The following is an 18,625-nucleotide window of genomic DNA, read 5'->3' as shown; positions in this document are numbered from 1 at the left end:
GCATACAATTTAAGATCACTATTTAATAGGGAGATTGGTCTGTAGGAACTTACTTTAGTGTCTTCCTTCCCAGGCTTTCGTAATAATATAATTTTTGCTATGTTAAGGGAGTCTGGCATAGTCCCAGTTGAGATCATGTGGTTATATAAATCCAACAGAGGAGGTGTGACCTGCTTTTGTAAGATCTTATAGAATGCTATACTGAATCCGTCTGGCCCTGGCGCCTTATGCAAGTCACTTTGCTGTAGGGCCAACATCAATTCCCCTTCCTCAGTAGGATTGTTCAGAGTCTCCTTTTGCTCCTCAGTGATCTTGGGCAAATTTTGGTTTATTAAATATAGGTTACTGTCTTCTACAATATCAGTAGGTTTTGCATATAGGGCCATAAAAAAATCCCTAAATCTCCCTATAATATCTCCGGTTTCCTTTATGAGATTCCCTCCTCCATCCTTCACTTGTAGGATCCTTGAGGGCCCTTTCTTCCCTTGCACTAACCTGCCCAATAGTGCGCCTGCTTTATTTCCATATTGAAATAGTTGGTATTTATAGTACATTTGCGTTTTTTGTGCTCTTTGATGAAGGAGCTCGTTTAGGTTTTTCTGAGTTATGAGCAACTCCTTGTTCTCGTCCGTTACTTCCTCCCCTAATCTCTTCCTTCTCACCCGAGCCTCTCTTTCCAAGCGTAGGATCTCTTTATCCCTCATTCTCCTAGCTCTAGCTCTGTAAGCTATCACCTCCCCCCTCATTACTGCTTTGGCTGTTTCCCAGTATAGTACCACCTTCTGTCTGTGACCTCCGTTAAATTGCTGGAATTCCTGCCATTTTTCATTGATAGTTAAAATTTGGGTCTCTATACAGTTCGAACGGGAATCTCCACCCTCCCTTCCCAAGCCCTCTTCCAGTAACCTGTAGTTCAAACCATACCATCGCATGGTCCGAAATCTCGCATGGACCTATCTCTGCTTTTGGCACTTGGGAAAACAGTGCTGGGGATATGAGAAAATAATCTATACGGGATTGAGTCAAGTGCTCTCTGGAGGTATGCGTGTAGTCCCTCTGCGAAGGATGCAATATTCTCCACACATCTATCAAGTTGAGGGCTGAGCAGAGGAAAGGCACACCTCTTGATTGAAATCTATGCTGTGGACCCAATTTGCCACATCTATCTATCTCAGGATCTATCACCATATTGAAATCCCCTCTGAGTATAACATTGCCCCCCCCTGGTAGGAGCCCAGCAGTTCCAATAATTTGTTGTAGAATTTCTTGTCATACACATTGGGTGCATATATATTGCACAGAATATATGAAGATGTGCCTATTTCTACTTCCATTATCACTATTCTGCCTCCCTCATCTCGTTTTATTGTTTTAGTTCGCATCTGCAGGCCCCTCCGAATTAATATCAACACTCCTCCTTTTTTCCCCTGTGCTGGCGAGCCTACTGCCAGTTCTACCCAACCCTTCTGAAATTTACTGTGCTCGTTATTGGAAAGATGGGTCTCCTGGAGGAATGCTATGTCAGCTTTGTGTCTCTGCAAAGCCTGCAGTACTTTAGTACGTTTCACAGGCGAGGAGATCCCCCCCACATTCCAGGATATCAACCTAATTAAGTTCAGCCTCTTGTTTTATAACCATTACAGTGTCTGATAACTTTCGCATTCTGAAGAGCGCCCCCCCCAGCCCCTGGGCACCCTCCTTTCTTTGATCCGCAGTTGAGAGCCATATGAGACTATCCAAACCAATAGGGAAGAAATAAAGAGAAAGAAGAAAGAGAAAAAAAAAACACCTTGCTCCCATAACTCCTTTCCACAGTTCCCCTTCCCCCCTCCCCACCCTTCTCCTTTCCCCCCTCCCACCACCTCTAGACTCCTTCCTTTCCTGTCCTATTGTTCTTGCTAGAGAACGAGTCACGCCCCCCCCCTTTTCCCCCAGCGCTGACCTCCAGATTTTTATGTTTCACCCCTTGTTAATTATGAACTTCTAACTTTTATACAGTCCTGCTTCCTAGTATATATAGTATTGGCCTTAAATTTACATCTTTAATACTTAAACTTAGACACAGCCTTTGATACAGGAAACTTTAGTGTAGATCCCTCCATGGGTCTAGAAAATACCTGCATTTATTCAAGAATTCTACATTTCTGTACAGTCAGGAGAGTTTCTTTAATAAATTCTCCCTCACTGAGTGCTTTTCCATGCTGAGCTATGGAGTGAGCAATGCTCAAACTTGCAGATGTTAAATTTGTAGAACCTTTTACAAATTTAAGGATGGAATTAGATTGGCTCTTATAAAAGTGTAGCTGCCTGGAAATGTATTCCTTCCTTTCATCCTCACTTTTTTTCAAGAGCTGGGAATGATTAGTTTCAAAATGTCTATTTATATTCCACGTTCTGCTTACTACCGTTTCAGTACATAGAACGCAAAATGATCTGCCATTTTTTTCTATAATGCCATACATCTCGGTCCATGTCTCTTGAAAGGGTCGGCTACTGCTACTACCACTTCCTTTACTTAACCTTGGTTTGTTATTTTTTGGGTTCTCCATCAGGGGGGCAGTGACAGAAGATAGAATTATAGATAGCCTGTTAGCCCTGCAGGCAATTAGGGGTTAACTAGCCTAACTGACCACCTTATGTAAATTAAGATGGCTGCCGCTATTTCTAATGGCGGGAAACGGCACCCATAGCACATGCCCTCGCCTCTCCCAGCCTCCCCCTCACCTATCTCAGTAATGATGGTCAATTAGAAATCCACGACACCCCAGAACAGTAGATTGGATGATGGTTGCTGTGGTTATGTGGTAATGGCGATCACAGGGCCCCCAGAGATGCGTCCCCCACGGCATTCTGCTGCTGTCTGCTCCGCCGGCCGGAAGTGAGGTCAAAGATCCCCTAACGGCCGTGCAGGAGCCGGGGCAGAGGGAGTAGCAGGGAGGGAACAAGCGGAGGACTCGGAGGGAGCCAATAGGAGCGCACACAGCACCCCCCCCAGCGGGTAAACATGCACCGGGGGGGGGGGGGGCGCATCGGCGATCCGCCCCGGGGAACGCCGCTGCTTCTCTGTATGCGGCCACATGCGGCCGCGTGTCCCCGAAAATGGCTACGCGTGTCAGTACTGACACGCGTGTCATAGGTTCGCCATCAGGGGACTAGGGTGATGGGAAAGCTGGGACAATAGCATATTGAATGACTTCCCTGCTGCACTAGCTCATATTGGAAAGATTCAACAAACAACCCTTATCAGGTGAGGTATAATTGTACTTTCTCGACACCCAAGTCTCTTTATAAAATTACCCCATTCATCTGGTATCAGGGCTTCAGCAAGTAAATAACATTTTTGTAATAGAGATTGTAGAACATGACCATTCATTTTATCACTTTTTAGGTTGTTGCAAGACATGAAGATTTGCTGGCACAGGCAACCGGGATTGAGTCTTTGGAAGGTAAATTATGGGTATGATTAATATCCAGCAGAGAACCTCGGGAGTCCAAGAAACTAGTCACATGGGGGGCTAATTTCATAATTGGATGCCTATGTAAAATATCCAAAATTTCTGTTTTATGCTCATTTTATAAACGCAAAATACCAAAATGTAAGTACTCACCTTATTCTATATTTGGGCATAAATGTTTTATACACTTTTTGTGAAAACATAATTAAAGTAAAAAAAAAAAATTCAAATAAAGAATATGAGAGGACTGTCATATATATGCATGGGTAATAGTTGTAAATGTGACAAAGACAACATAGGTACCTGTGTGCCTGTATTAAATACCCAGGGCATCTTTTACTAAAGTGCGCTCACATTTTTTAGCGCGTGCTACATTTGTGGACACGCTAAATGTTAGAGACACCCAGAGGAATGCATTGATGTCTCTAACATTTAGTGAGCCCACAATTTTAGTGCGCACCAAAAACGTGAGTTCGCTTTAGTAAAAGATCCTCCCAGTGGACCTGAATGTAACTCACCTTGAGCTACTACTGAAAAAGATGTGAGCAAAATCCAAATAAATAAAATTGATTTGTTCAGTGACTCCCAGTAGCACCTGCTCAGAAGAAGGCACAATTGTGCTTGTATACTCTGTGCATGTACACATGAATTTTTTAACATTTACTTGGTACAGTAGCTCTGAACTATGTGTGGATTGCATAACCAAATTGCAAGTGTAAGAATATATATCATTTAAACGTTGAACAGTGTAGCATCGATGTGCCTGGTTCACTGCAGAAAAACTAATATGAAGAAGCCACAGCTTTTAAAAAAAGATTTTTTTGTGCTTTCTATTTGATTGACAGCACTTCCTGCCATGGTACCGAAAGTGGATCTTATAAAAAAAAAAAAATGCAATACTTCATCTTCAGGAGCTGAGAATATAAGATTGTCTCATATGAATAATGAGAAGAGTGATTAATAGTGATTAAACAATAATGCCTTTATGTCCTGCTATGATGCTAAAAATAGATGTATTTATGTTTATATTTGGTCATTTTTACTATTCTGTAAACTAAATTGTAAGTCTTACGTTAAATTGTACCTGCTGTACACCGCCTTGGATGAATTTCTTCATAAAGGCGGTTAATAAACCCCAGTAAATAAATATAAAATAATAGTAGTTATAATCTTGTGTTCCTACCTATATGCCTATGCAGTTTTATGAGAAATATTTTTTGTGTGAAATATGTTTAACCGTACTATGGAATCCTTTTACTAAGCTGTGCTACAAAGTGGGCTGTGCTACCCCCAGCACAAGTCTTTCCCATGCACTGAGGTCGCTTTAGCAAGGCAGTACAATGGCCCCATTTTCCATGATTCCCGTTAATGGCCATGCATTAATTTCCCCATTAGCGTGTTAGCACTTACCGACACCTATTTTCTAGGTGGTAAGGGCTCACATGCTAATCCTGTGCTAATCAATTAGCGTGCAGACCACACCTACTTTCCCCCTCCAGACACACACCCAGTGCTATAAAATAAATTCTATTTTTTAGTATATGGGTAGTGCGTGCTGGTCCCAAAACTAGCACAGGGCGCCTGAATGTGCCTCACAGTAGTGCTTTATACCAGCAGTAAGCACGCGTTAGTGCTTACTGCAGCTTAGTAAAAGGGCTTCTCTGTCTATTGATTGGACTATTTACTTGTTTTCTCAGATATCATCTTTGATTTGTCTCGTGTTTTGTTATTACTGTTTATACTTTTCTGTTTTTAGTTGTAAACCACCTAGATGGGTTTTAGTGTGATTGGCAGTCTAGCATATGCCTGTTAATAACAATTATAGTAATAAAAATAGTAATCATATTTTTGTTCAAGTACAGTTGTGCCATTTCTGTAGAAAGAAAATAGCATAGAGGGGTGCACATATATAAACCAGTGAGTAGGTACCTTGTCCCTGCATGAGCGCTGTCTGACTACATTAAAAAAAAATATTGATATAAGTTTATTAGTATATGTTTAATACAGACTAAACAAGCAGGTTAACAAGAACCAAGGCTGTATTTTCATAATCAAATTATAGTGATGTGAAAAAGGCCCCCTCCCCCCCCGTCCTTGATTTTCCCTTATTGTTAGGCCTGGTGAACTGGGTTCAATTTCCACTGCTGCCTAACAGTTGGGTTGAGATCCTGGAGAACTGGGTTTGATTCCCACTGCAGTTCCTTATGACCTGGGGCAAATCACTTAGGGGGTCTTTTACTAAGGTGCACATACGTTTTTAGCGCATGCTAAAATTGGGCGCTCACTAAACATTAGAGACGCCCATAGGAATGCATTGGCATCTCTAATGTTTAGCACACGCCTGCTTTTAGCGCGTGCTAAAAACGTGAGCGTGCCTTAGTAAAAGAACACCTTCCATTGCCCTAGGTACAAATAACCTTAGATTGTGAGCCCATTAGGGACAGAAAAGAATATATGTAAGCTGCTTTGTCTGTATCTACAGAAAGGTGGTATATCAAGTGTGGAATAAACATATATGTCACTTCTGATCTTTAAACAAAATGTAATACTATATTAGATGTAGTTATTAATAACTGAAGTTAGCAGTTAAAAAAACATGTCTTAACAGTAGCTTATGTTGATAACTTCCCCCCTTAGGTGCCTTTCTACATACACGTCCAAGCTTTTCTATTATTTGAAGAATTTGGTTTGTCCTCTGCTGCCACTTTCTCATTTTTTCTAAATAAACATAGTGTTCCACTGTGTATTCAGTTCCAGCTGTGTAGTGCTTTTTCAGTAGTTAATGATGAGTTAAGTGCAATCATTAACATAAAATCAAAAAAAGTTCTTTTCTGCAAGCTTTCTCTCAAGTGCAGTAATTTCCAAATTACGACCCTATACAATAGAATTTCATTTATATCCAACACTTGACAAATTCTAGATGATGCTGCTGTCTACTAAACCTGTAGTGTTGTACAATATATATTGTGTGCAACATCATTCCTGTCTCCTTTAGCATAGAGCCAACAACGATTATCCCCTTGACTGGAGAACCTTGACATTTTTAGCAGGCTTCAATATGCTCTCTAAGAACAGCATTGACTGATTTATGGAGGCCAAATTGGTCCTTGTCCAAATAGCTTCTTTTGCTCGGATGACGAGGTTCCTAATCCTTACTCCCATACTTCCCAAATCTCTCTGTTAGCCCCACTAATGTCTCTTTATAATATTTTATAGAATCAGGACCTTGATTAAGGAAAAGAGACCATCCTCTTAGAGAGAGATTCTAAAATTCAATCACATTGTATTTGCTAGAATCCTGTAGTTGCAACCAAGAGAACTGTGTAATGGGGCAGTCCAAAGTTGTACTGGAGCTAGGCGAAAGTTTTTAAATATTTATCATAGCTAGAAATAAGGAGTTATAATCTAAAGACCAAATCTGCTTTGTTTGCCAGGTTCTATAGGATATTTCTTTGAAACTGATCTTAAAGTATTGTTCCAAGTATTTTTCTTGAAAACATATCTTCAGATGCAAAACCCTTTTCTAGAGAGCGAAAAGCCTGTAGGTGAAAATAGTAAATAAGCAACTAATCTCTGACAGTGTCATTCCAGGAAATAATTTCTTCTTCTAGTAGCAGCCATATTAGTTTTTCAGAGGTTTCATCCTCTGGAAGCCAGATATTCCCTTCTCTCAACAGAAAGACAGTGGGATAATTCTTGAAGCTGGGAAAATTGACCCCTCCCTCCTCCTGCTTTCTCATTTATAACTTTTTCATAGCAATTCAGGGGGTTTTATTAAGCTGCAAAAAAAAAAAAAAAAAGCGAGAGAGGCTACATTCTAGTTCTTTGTAAATGGCATTGGGAATAAGAAGAGGGAGCGTACTCAGTATTGTTAAGCTTGGGAGTGACTGTCATTTTTATAGCATCAAGCCTACCCCTTCAGGATAAATGCAACTGGAACTACCATTCTATCACTTATTTTATAACATTTTTTTAAAAGTTCCAGATTGTTATGTAGTATCACTTAAAAGTAAGGGGCTATCCACATACCCTGTAGCTTTATACTTAAGGTGTACTGCTTCTGTTTTATTTCAGTTTATGTGATAACCAGGCATAGTTGTAAATTTCTTCGGACTTCTGTGACAGAAAGGGAATCAAGTGTATTTGGAGGCATAACAGTATATCATCCCATAGCGTCCCACAGATCAATCCAGAGACTTATGGGTTGTGCCCCTCTACCAGCAGGTGGAGATAGAGAGAACCTCCGAGGTTTGCTATATGTGGACCTGTGCAGCCAAGTAAACCTCAGTATTCTCTTTATCTAGCAGGTGGAGGGACATCTCTGTGCAGCTCTGGTTTGATCTGGCTTCTGGTGTCCTTTGGGCTTAGTTTAGCACAGTCGGGTTGAGTGGCTGTTTGTAGCTTCTGGTGTACAGCTGGTGGTGCTAGGTCCCTCCCGGTCTCCCTCTACCTTTCCTCCGTCGCCCGGGGCTGTGGGCCTGATGGATGTTGCCTTTCTCTCCTGAGTAAAAAAAAAAAAAAAAAAAAAAGGTAAGAGACTTTGTTTTTGTTTAATCATATGGAGGAGCTAGCTAGGCTGCCGAGTCTGTTTGAGAGGCTGGCGTTTGTGGAGCATATCAGTGCCTTCTGAGGTGGCTAAGCGCTGCTCCCGGTGTGGGGGCCAGAGAGCAGCGTCGGGGGAGTGTGAGTCGTGCCGCCGTTAGCCCACATTGGGTGTTCAGCGCGATGGGGGTTCCCCTCAGGCGTCTGGTGAGTCAGAAGCGCAGGGGATAGTTTTGGCAGTTTCCTCAGGGCTGTTAGTGCAGCGCGTGTAGGCGGGCGCCATTTTTTCCTCTCAGCTCCGCATGTGGCAGTTGACAGACAGGAGGCACAGTGCGCTTCTGTGGCAAAGGCGCCGAAGGAGGAAAGCAATTTAGAGGGAGCAGGGGAGTTCCTTTCAGTTCCCTTTTTTCCTGATTTTGTTTTAGTCAGGAGCTTCTCTTCAGGCAGCCCTGTCTCTTCCTCAGCAAACTTCGGTTGCTGCGGCCTCTCAGTCTTTCCTGGCAAAAATTCCCTGGGTGGAGATTTTGGATCCCGAGGAGCTATCTGATACAGATGGCCCGGTTTTGTCTCCGGGCTGTCCCTCAGAATCATTGGATTTGGCAGATGAGGCCACCCTGCCTTCTGAGGAGGGGGATGACCCGATGGCTGCCCGCCTTTTTCGCAGGGAAGAGCTTCTGTCCCTGATTATTAGGGCTTTTGAGGTTTTGGCCATTTCACCCCCTTAATCGTCAGGGGGTACAGGTCCGGTGCCCCAGCACCAAATGCCCACCTCATTCCTTTCATGTGCATGAGGCCACAAAAATCCTTATTTTGGCGCAGTGGGATACGCCGGACAGTGGGCTTAAGGCTGCTAGAGCTATGTCGCGTCTTTACGTGCTGCCTGCTGCTGACTTAGACTTGCTGAAGGTTCCTAGGGTGGATTTATTAATCACAGCAGTCACTAAGAAAAGCACTCTCTCTGTGGAGGGTGGCACGGTGCTCTAGGACCCTCAGGATCGTAAGTTGGAGACTTGCTTGAAGCTGTCCTTAGAAGTAGCAGCTTTTTCCCTGCAAGCTTCAGTTTGAGGCTCCTATGCGGCACGGGCATGCTTATCGTGGGTACAGAAAGCCTCCTCTCTGGAGGACCTCGTGTCTGTTTTGCCGGCCTTAGAGTCCGATTTAGCCTTCCTTGCATATCTTCTTTATGATCTTTTGGGGGCTTTGGCGAAAGAGGTTTCCCTAGCAGTCACCGCGCATCGCTGGCTATGGTTGCGACATTGGGCTGCGGTTGCGACATTGGGCTGCGGTTGCGACATTGGGCTGTAGACGTGGCCTTTAAGTCATGGTTAGCAAGGTTTCCTTTTAGGGGAAAGCTTTGGTTTGGGACAGACCTAGAACAGATTGTGAAGGACCTTGGTGACTCTAAGGGCCAGCGCCTCCCGGAGGACAGGTCCAAATTTTTGCGACCGGCGGGACATAGACCTATGTTTAGGGATACACGTCGTTACCGTCCAGGTCGCAGGGCCTCTTTTGAGAGAGCAAGGTCTTCTTGGAGACCTCAGCCTTTTCGAGGTGACAGGCGGGCCTTCCTTTCCGGTAACAGAAACCAGCCCGCAGCCATGTCCGCCCAATGATGGGGCCCTGGTCCATCTCCAGCCGGTTACTGGGGGAAGGCTGTCTCTATTCCTGGTGGAGTGGACCAGGGTAACATCCGACGGATGGGTCTTGGAGGCTATCAGAGACAGCTACAAGTTGGAATTGGCTCGTCTGATAGTAGACTTGTTTCTGGAACCTCCTTGCAAATCTCCTGCCAAGGTGCGGGCAGTTCGTCACACCCTCAACTTACAACAACTGGGAGCCATCCAGCCTGTACCCCCGGCAGAAAGAGGGTGCGGTCGATACTTCATTTATTTTGTGGTGCAAAAAAAGGGCGGTTCTTGGCAACTCGTCCTAGATCTCAAGTGCGTCAACAGGTCCTTACGAGTTCGGCATTTCCGCATGGAAATCCTCTGCTCAGTGATCGCAGTGGTACAGCCAGGGGAGTTTTTGATGTCTCTCGATCTCAGAGGCCTATTTACACATTCCAATTTGGCCTCCCCACAGGCGTTTTCTTCGCTTTGCAGTGCTCGGTCGTCATTTTCAATTCAAAGCGATTGCCCTTTGGCCTAGCCACAGCACCTCGGACTTTTTCCAAGGTCCTTGTCGTAGTGGCAGCCTGTCTCAGAAAGGAAGGGATTCAAATCCATCCTTATCTGGACGACTGGCTTGTGCGGGCGTCTTGTTTCGAGGAGAGTCGATGGGCAACCGACAGAGTGGTTGGGTTGCTTCAATCGCTTGGTTGGGTGATCAACTTCCCAAAGTGCAGCCTTACGCCTTCCCAGACGCTGGAATACTTTGGAGTGTGCTTCGATACCCAAACAGGGATAGTTTCTCTTCCTTCAGCTCGAGCACAGCGGTTGCAGGGTCAGTTGCAAGTTCTGTTCATACTCCGAACCCGTGGGCTTGGGACTATGTACAACCTCTGGGTTCCATGGCCTCCAACTTGGACATTGTAAAGTGGGCCAGAGCTCACATGTGCCCCCTGCAGTGGCACCTTCTGAGCCGTTGGTCTCCTCTCTCGGAGGATTACGAGGTTCAGGTGCCATGTTCGACCCGTCTGCACACAATCATGCACTGGTGGTTCATTCAAAAGAATCTGGTGTTGGGCATTCCTCTGCAAACCCCGGAATGGAAGATCGTGACCACGGATGCGTCGCTATCTGGTTGGGGGGCTCATTGCCTCCAACAGATGGCCCAGGGCATTTGGACTGCAACGGAGGCGTCTTGGTCTATCAACCGCTTGGAGTTGTGGGTGATTCATCTGGCCCTTCGGGAGTGTCTGTTTCTTCTCCGTGGTTGCCCAGTTCGAGTTCTCTCGGACAGTGCGACGGCAGTCGCCTACGTGAGCCGTCAGGGGGGCACCAGAAGTGCACCACTAGCATGCGAGGCGGCCATGATCTGCCGTGGGGCACAGACTCACCTCTCTCTCTTGACGGCGGCTCATATAGCGGGATCACAGAATATGCAAGCGGACTTTCTCAGTCGCCACCAGTTGGAGCCGGGGGAGTGGATACTTTCCCCTCTGGCGTTTGATCAGATAGCTGCCCGTTGGGGGATGCTGGTGATGGACTTAATGGCCACCGCATTCAATGCGAAGGTTCCCCGTTTCTTCAGCAGGGGAAGAGAGCTGGGCTCGGAAGGCATTGATGCTCTTCTACAACCTTTGCCTAGGGGCCTGCTCTATGCCTTTCCCCCATGGCCTATGGTGGGCAGGTTACTGACTCGCATTGCCAGTCATCCCGGTCGAGTGATCCTGGTGGCCCCGGATTGGCCCAGATGTCCCTGGTACGCGGATATGGTCAGGCTCCTGTTCGATTGTCCTCTCCGGCTCCAGGCGCAGGACGGTCTCTTGCTGCAAGGACCTTGCTCCTTCCCCCTTTGGTCTTACGGCCTGACCCTCGAAAGGGCGAAGTTGAGAAGGAAAGGGTATCTGGACACGGTTATTGCTACGATGCTTCAGGCTCGGAAAAGATCCACCTCGATAGCTTATGCTAGAGTGTGGCGTACCTTTGATTCATGGTATGCGAGTTTGGGATTGTTAGCGGCTTCGGCATCAGTATTGGTTATCGTCGCGTTTCTTCAGGAGGGTGTACAGAAATCACTCTCGTTGAGTTCTCTTAAGGTGCAGGTGGCAGCTCTGGCATTCTTTAGAGGCCGGCTTCAGGGGGCGTTGATCACTTCTCTCCCAGATGTGGTTCATTTTTTGAGGGGTGTAAATCGGTTGCGTTCTCTGCACGTGACAGTTCTGCCACCTTGGAACCTTAATCTAGTTCTCAAAGTGCTTCAGCGTCCTCCTTTCGCACTCTTATCGGGGATTACGGTTAAGGATCTTACCTTGAAGGCGATTTTCCTAGTAGCCATTTTTTCGGCTCGAAGAATTTCAGAGTTGTAGGCTCTTTCTTGCAGAGACCCCTTCCTGCGTTTTACGGAGATGAGGGTATGGATTTAGGACAGTTCCTTCATTTTTGACCAAGGTGGTTTCTCGTTTCCATTTGGGGCAGTCTCTGCATTTGCTGACTTTTCACCGGGAAGATTACCCTGAGCAATTCTGGACTCGCCTTGACGTGAGACGGGCTCTTCGCAGGTATTTGGAGGTGACGAATAACTTTCGTCTTTCTGACCATCTCTTCGTCCTTTTTTGGAGGCAGTAAGAAGGGTCATATGGCTTCCAAGGCCACCATAGCCCGTTGGGTGCGGGAGGCCACCACTTCGGCCTACGTGGCATTGGGCAAGCAAGCCCCTGCACAAATTTGTGCTCATTCTACGTGAGCTCAGGCTTCCTCCTATGCAGAGTCCCGTTTGGTTTCTCTGGAAGATATCTGCAGAGCTGCTACATGGGCTTCGGTCCATACGTTCACTCGTCATTATTGGGTAGATGTGGCAGCTCGGCAGGAATGCGGTGTTTTGCTCGTCGGTGATTTCTGCCGGGTTGGGGGTGTCCCACCCTACTTGAGGATTGGTTGGGTACATCCCACAAGTCTCTGGATTGATCTGTGGGACGCTATGGAAGGAAAAATTAATTCTTATCTGATAATTTTCTTTCCATTAGTCCCAACAGATCAATCCAGAGGCCCCCTCCCTGGATTTACTGTCTGCGGTTTTGCTTCGGTTGATTAGTTTTTTCGGGTTTCGTTGTTCTGAGTGTTCCTTCGTTTGATTAAATAATAAAAACAAATAAATTTGGAAGTGGTGGAAGTATGTTGGGCATTTGATCTGACAATGTCAGGAGAGTTTTCTATTGTTTCCATTGCACTGCTTTGGTATTGTTTATACTGAGGTTTACTTGGCTGCACAGGTCCACATATAGCAAACCTCGGAGGTTCTCTCTATCTCCACCTGCTGGTAGAGGGACACAACCCACAAGTCTCTGGATTGATCTCTTGGGACTAATGGAAAGAAAATTATCAGGTAAGAATTAATTTTTCCTTGGCATAAGCTGACATTTTTTTCTACATCTTTGTATTGAATACCTTACCTTAATAGCTAAGATTAACTGTTCCATTGCCAGGTTAAATAAAAAGGGTAAAATGGGATAGCCCTGCTTAATGCCTTTTTGTAAAGTTATTCACTGAGATAGACTCCATTTGGTAAGATCCTGTGCAACTGAATGAGCATAAAGGATGTGCACCATCTTGATAAAGATTTCCCCAAAGTCAAACCATTCCAGAACTTTAAAGAGGTAGATCATGCCATATTATCAAATGCTTTTTCAGCATCCAATGAAATGACAACTTCTGGGGAATCCTGCTGTTGAGCAATGGTTACAAGATTTCACCAAAGCCTAGCACTGTCTGCAGACACCTTACCAGTCATAAATCCCATTTGTTCTGCCTGAGAAAGGGAGGAAATTACCTTTCCTATTCAAGTGGATAAAAGTTTTAAATTTTACAGTCCATGTTAATAAAAAAAGATGGACTTATAATTTGAGGCCAATGTACAGTCCTTGTCTAGTTTACCAATCACCATAATTTTTGCTTCTGTCTGAGTTCCTTGAACTGCTGCATAGGCTAAAAAAAACTTTCATAGATTTATTATAGCTTAGGGATTAACATTTCAGCAAATGTGTTGTAAAATTCTACTGAAAGACCATCTGGACAAGTGCCTTATATGGAAGAGCTTTGATAAGTGCCCTTACTTCATCTATTGTTATTTCCTGATCAGAAATTTTTATTTGGGTAGGGGACAGTGTTATGATGAATGCTATAGAAAAACTCCTAGTACCCTTTGATTGGAGATGTTCATAATATTGTTGAAATTGCTGCATAACCTCTTCCTAACTGGTTATCATTTTGCCATGCTATAATTGCTGGAATTCACTATTTTTCTTTTTCGTTTCAAGTGCTGAATTAATAGTCCCTGTTGATTATCTTCTTCACAATATCTTCCCTCTTCCTTAGCGGCAGCAGCAGATGAATCCAGAGAATTGTGGGTTGTGTCCATCCATCAGCAGGTGGAGATGGAATGCTATGTGGGACTCCTTACTCCTAGTCCAGTCAGTATTCTCTATCTCCAGCAGGTGGATGGACGTCTGCCTTCATGCTCCTGGCTTCGTGGCTGCTAGCTCCTGTTCTCTGAGGACAAGCAGGCTTCTATATTCTTACAAGTAGGTGTAGCTGAACCACGTCGCCCGATCTGGCTTTTGCCATAGTAAAAAAGAGAACTTTCTGAAGCGTGAGCTGTGCTCCACCGCGCATGTGCGAGTGCCTTCCCGCTCATCGTACAGATGCAGTCTCCTCAGTTCGCTTTTTTTCCGCGTGAGAAGGTGCATTTTTTTGTACTCTCCTCACTGGCCTGGTCTTTTTGAGAGCTGTTAGTGCCTTTCAGTATTCTTTCTGCTTCTCTTGTGGCTGTTTTTCTTGGGCCTTACAAACCCATCCTTTATTTTGCCGGGTTTTAGTTTTCTTTATGTTATTCTTTAATTTCCATCATCTTCGGGCTGTTTTTAGGCCCTGACTTCGGTCGGGCCTTTCCCTTTCTTTTTCTCTGTGCCTTTTTTGTCAGGCACCATCGACGAACGTTTTCCGTCTATGTCCATGACGATTCCCAGTATTGTGTACCTGGTGCAACTGGACTGTCTCAGGAAAGGACACCCGTTCTTGGTGTCTGCAGTGTCTTGGCCCCGACCATGGCACTGTAGGTTTTTCGAGAGGCTCATCAAGAGATGATTTTTGTAAACCAAGTCCAGTTCCTCGATGTTGGCATTGACGTCGAGCATTGTACTGCTATCGGGAACATCGGTAAGCATGGCTCCTTCTAGACCCTTGGATGAAAGCAGTGAGATGTCGAGTGGGACTCTACCTGTCTCAAGGTTTCCTGCTGTGCAGGCCCCTCGAGACCATCCATCGGACTCGACCCCAAGGTGACATTGACGTCTTCGTCGGCACCGAGGAACCTTGCTGACATACTTCAGACCCGACCCTGAGACGAAGTTGGCGTCGACCTTGTCAGCACTGAGGAGCCTTGGTGACATGTTTCGGGCAAAGGCCAAGAAGAATCGTTGTTGGTCACCTTTGACACATGGTGCTGGGAGCTCCGAGGCTTTGAAGGATTCAGCACCAAAGAAGCATTGGTGCCGGGAGGATCACTCTCCCTCCATACAAGAGGTGCCGATGCGCCTGTCTCCAAGCAGCCGAGACCCTGTTCCCGCGTTGACTCCAGTGGTTCTGCAACCTGTGCCTGTACTGGCACCATAGTTTTTCCCAGTGTCGACCCTCGATGAGCGCATCTGGGCCTTGCTTCCAGAGCTGCTGGATGGTCTCATGGAGTGATGTGCATCGATATCACGGGTGCTTGCACCTGCCATATCTCCCATTGCGGCCCCACCTGGCCACAGTGGTGTTGACTGCCACCCAAGCTGGAACGCCCTCGACGTTGGTGGAGGAAGCTTCGCTGGTGTTGAGACGGGAGCCAACTTCTCAACGCTGCTCTCGAGGGCACGGTTTCTTGGCATCGAGGTAGGTTCGGTCTCAGCGATCTCTTTAGGGAGACTGTCTGACACCGAGGCGCAGCGCTCATGGGATTCAGAGCAGGATCCTAGATACTTCTCCTCAGATGAGTCTTATGAGATCACCTCTGAACCCTACCTTCCACCTGAAAGGCGACGGTTTCTGCCAGAGAGCCTTTAATTTTCATCGTTTGTTTAGGAAATGGCTGATGCCATTCCATTTCCTCAGGCAGTGGAGGATGAGCCCAGAGCTGAGATGCTTCCCTCTCCACAAGGTACTGAAGGAAGTCCTTGCTAGGAACTGAGAGTCCCCTCTGTTGGTCCCTGTTGTGCCCAAGAAGATTGACACCCAGTATCGGCTCCACAATGAACAATGGTGGTGGAGTCCGCTCTCAAAAGAACCAGGACTACTAGGGACTATTCCTCGGCACCCCCAGGCAGAGAAGCTAGAACCTTGGATTCTTTTCGGAGGAAGATGTTCCAGGCTTTAGTGCTCATCTCCCATATACAATCCTATCAGCTTTCCACGAGTGTCTACTTGCGAAACTCGGTGCAACAGCTGTCTGACTTAGCTGCCTCCGGAGCAGGCCGAGCCTTTTCGCCAGTTGGTCAAGCAGCAGAAGGCATTTCAAAAGTTCTTGACCAGGGGGGCACTTATGACACTTTTTTATGTGGCATCCAGGATCTCTGCTCAAAGTATAGCAATGTGCAGACTCTTATGGCTGCGTGTTTCTAACTTGGAACACACAGTTCAGCAGCGGTTGTCAGATGCTTCTTACCAGGAGGATAACCTTCTTAGAGAGAAGGTTGAGGAGGTTGCTGACCAAGAAGCATACTGATATAGTTTCTTCTCTCTCTTGCCGGGCGCCTTCTGTTCCTTCAGCACCTGCTTCCTCAGCTAGGAGGGTTTTTGACAAGCCAAGGAGCGGTCTCTACTACTATTCTAGTGTGGGTACACTCCATTGGCTCACCATCCTACTGGGGCTCAGCCCCAGCGCACTCGTTCAAGTCAACAGTGTGCACCTAAGGCCCCTGATGCTCCTTAGTCAAAGCAAGAGACGAGCTGTTGTCTGGCTCCAGCAGACCATAGCTGCAGTTAAAATGTCTGGCCTGGACGACTTGCCGGTCGGGGGGGAGGCAAACTTTTTTTTCACCTAAGGTGGCCTCTTAACCTCTGACCAGTGGGCTCTTCACCTAGTCTGTCTCGGATACTCCCTCAATTGACATCTCAAACCTCCAGATTGCCAGCCAAGAGCTTATTCATTCAGCTCTCAGCACAGGCAAGTACTTGCAGAGGAACTCTCCACCCTTCTGAAGGCCCTTGCGGTTAAACCTGTTCCACTGAGGAAGAAGGGCAGGGATTCTATTCCAGGTACTTCCTTGTTCAGAAAAAGTCTGGGGGATGCGTCCCATCCTAGACCTAAGGGTCCTGAACAAAGTTTTAGTCCGAGAAAAGTTCAGAATAGTTTCCCTGGGCACTCTTCTCCCAATGATTCAGAAAAACATTTGGCTATGCTCTCTGGACTTAAAGGATGCATATACTCACATTCGAATACTTCCAGCCCTCGGAAGTATCTTCGATTTTGGCTGGAAGCACATCACTTTCAGTATCACCTGTTGCCTTTTGGCCTCACGTCGGCTCCCAAGGTCTTCACCTAGTGTCTAGCAGTAGTTGCAGCATCACTATGCAGACTAGGGCTCCAAGTGTTCCCATATCTGTTCCAGGCTTCAGGCCTTCGGCAGACTAATGTCAAATGCCTTCCTCCTCAGTTGGGGAACAGGTCTTCTGTAAATGTATCCTCCGTTACCTCTAGTGGCAAAAACTTTGTTAAGCAAGACCGAGGGACTATGACCCTGATCGTGCCATACTGGCCTCAGCAGATTTGATTCCCTCTTCTTCTGGAATTATTCTTCGAAGAACTGTGGAGATTTGAGTGTTTTCCGATCCTCGTCGCACAGAATGAGGGGTCGTTTCTACATCCTAACCTCCAGTCTCTGGCTCTCACAGCTTGAATGTTGAGAGCTTTGAATTCGCTTCCTTGGATCTTTTTTTTTTTGTTACATTGGTACCCCACGCTTTCCCACTCATAGCAGGCTCAATGCAGCTTACATGGGGCAATGGAGGGTTAAGTGACTTGCCCAGAGTCACAAGGAGCTGCCTGTGCCTGAAGTGGGAATTGAACTCAGTTCCTCAGTTCCCCAGGACTAAAATCCACCACCCTAACCACTAGGCCACTCCTCCACTTTCGGAGGGTGTCTCCTCAGGTCTTGCTGGCTTCTATGAAAGATTCCACTAAGAGGTGTTACTCTCTTAAATGGCAGAGGTTTGCCGTTTGCTGTGAGAGCAAGGCCCTAGATCCCCTTACTTGCCCTACACAGACCCTGCTTGAATACCTTTTACACTTGTTAGAGTCTGGTCTAAAGACCAACCCTGTAAGGGTTCACCTTAGTGCAAGTAGTGCTTATCATCAATGTGTAGAAGGTAAGCTCATCTCTGGACAACCTTTAGTTGTTCGCTTCATGAAAAGTTTAGTTTTGTCAAAGCCCTCTGTCAAATCTCCCCCAGTGTTATCAGATCTCAACGTCATTCTCACCCAGCTGATGAAAGCTCCTTTTGAGCCACTGAATTCCTGCCATCTGAAATACTTGACCTGGAAGGTTGTTTTCTTGGTGGCTGTTACTTCAGCTCGTAGGGTCAGTAAGCTTCAGGCCTTAGTAGTTGGTGCACTTTATACTAAGTTTCATCACAACAGAGTAGTCCTCTGCACGCACCCAAGTTCCTGCTGTAAGTGGTGTCACTTTACTCATACTACCCCTCTCCTCAAGACCCTTCACTGGCTCCCTATCTGTTTTCGCATCCTGTTCAAACTTCTTCTACTAACCTATAAATGTACTCACTCTGCTGCTCCCCAGTATCTCTCCACACTCGTCCTTCCCTACACCCCTTCCCGTGCACTCCGCTCCATGGATAAATCCTTCTTATCTGTTCCCTTCTCCACTACTGCCAACTCCAGACTTTGCGCCTTCTGTCTCGCTGCACCCTACGCCTGGAATAAACTTCCTGAGCCCCTACGTCTTGCCCCATCCTTGGCCACCTTTAAATCTA

At 46.0% G+C, this 18,625-nt stretch overlaps 1 protein-coding gene across 1 annotated transcript in view; it reads left to right on the top strand.

The window, feature by feature from the left end:
• COG5 (component of oligomeric golgi complex 5) overlaps positions 1–18,625 on the top strand; it is a 333,667-nt gene that overhangs the window by 21,988 nt on the left and 293,054 nt on the right. The window contains exon 3 of the mRNA XM_030216260.1: positions 3,389–3,446. Coding sequence (XP_030072120.1) covers positions 3,389–3,446 — 58 coding nt within the window. The remainder of the gene's footprint in view (positions 1–3,388; positions 3,447–18,625) is intronic.

Source organism: Microcaecilia unicolor, chromosome 10 (genome assembly GCF_901765095.1).
Source record: "Microcaecilia unicolor chromosome 10, aMicUni1.1, whole genome shotgun sequence".
Classification (NCBI taxonomy): Eukaryota; Metazoa; Chordata; class Amphibia; order Gymnophiona; family Siphonopidae; genus Microcaecilia; species Microcaecilia unicolor.
The sequence above is the reverse complement of the archived record's forward strand: the minus strand, read 5'-3'. Positions and strand labels throughout refer to the sequence as shown.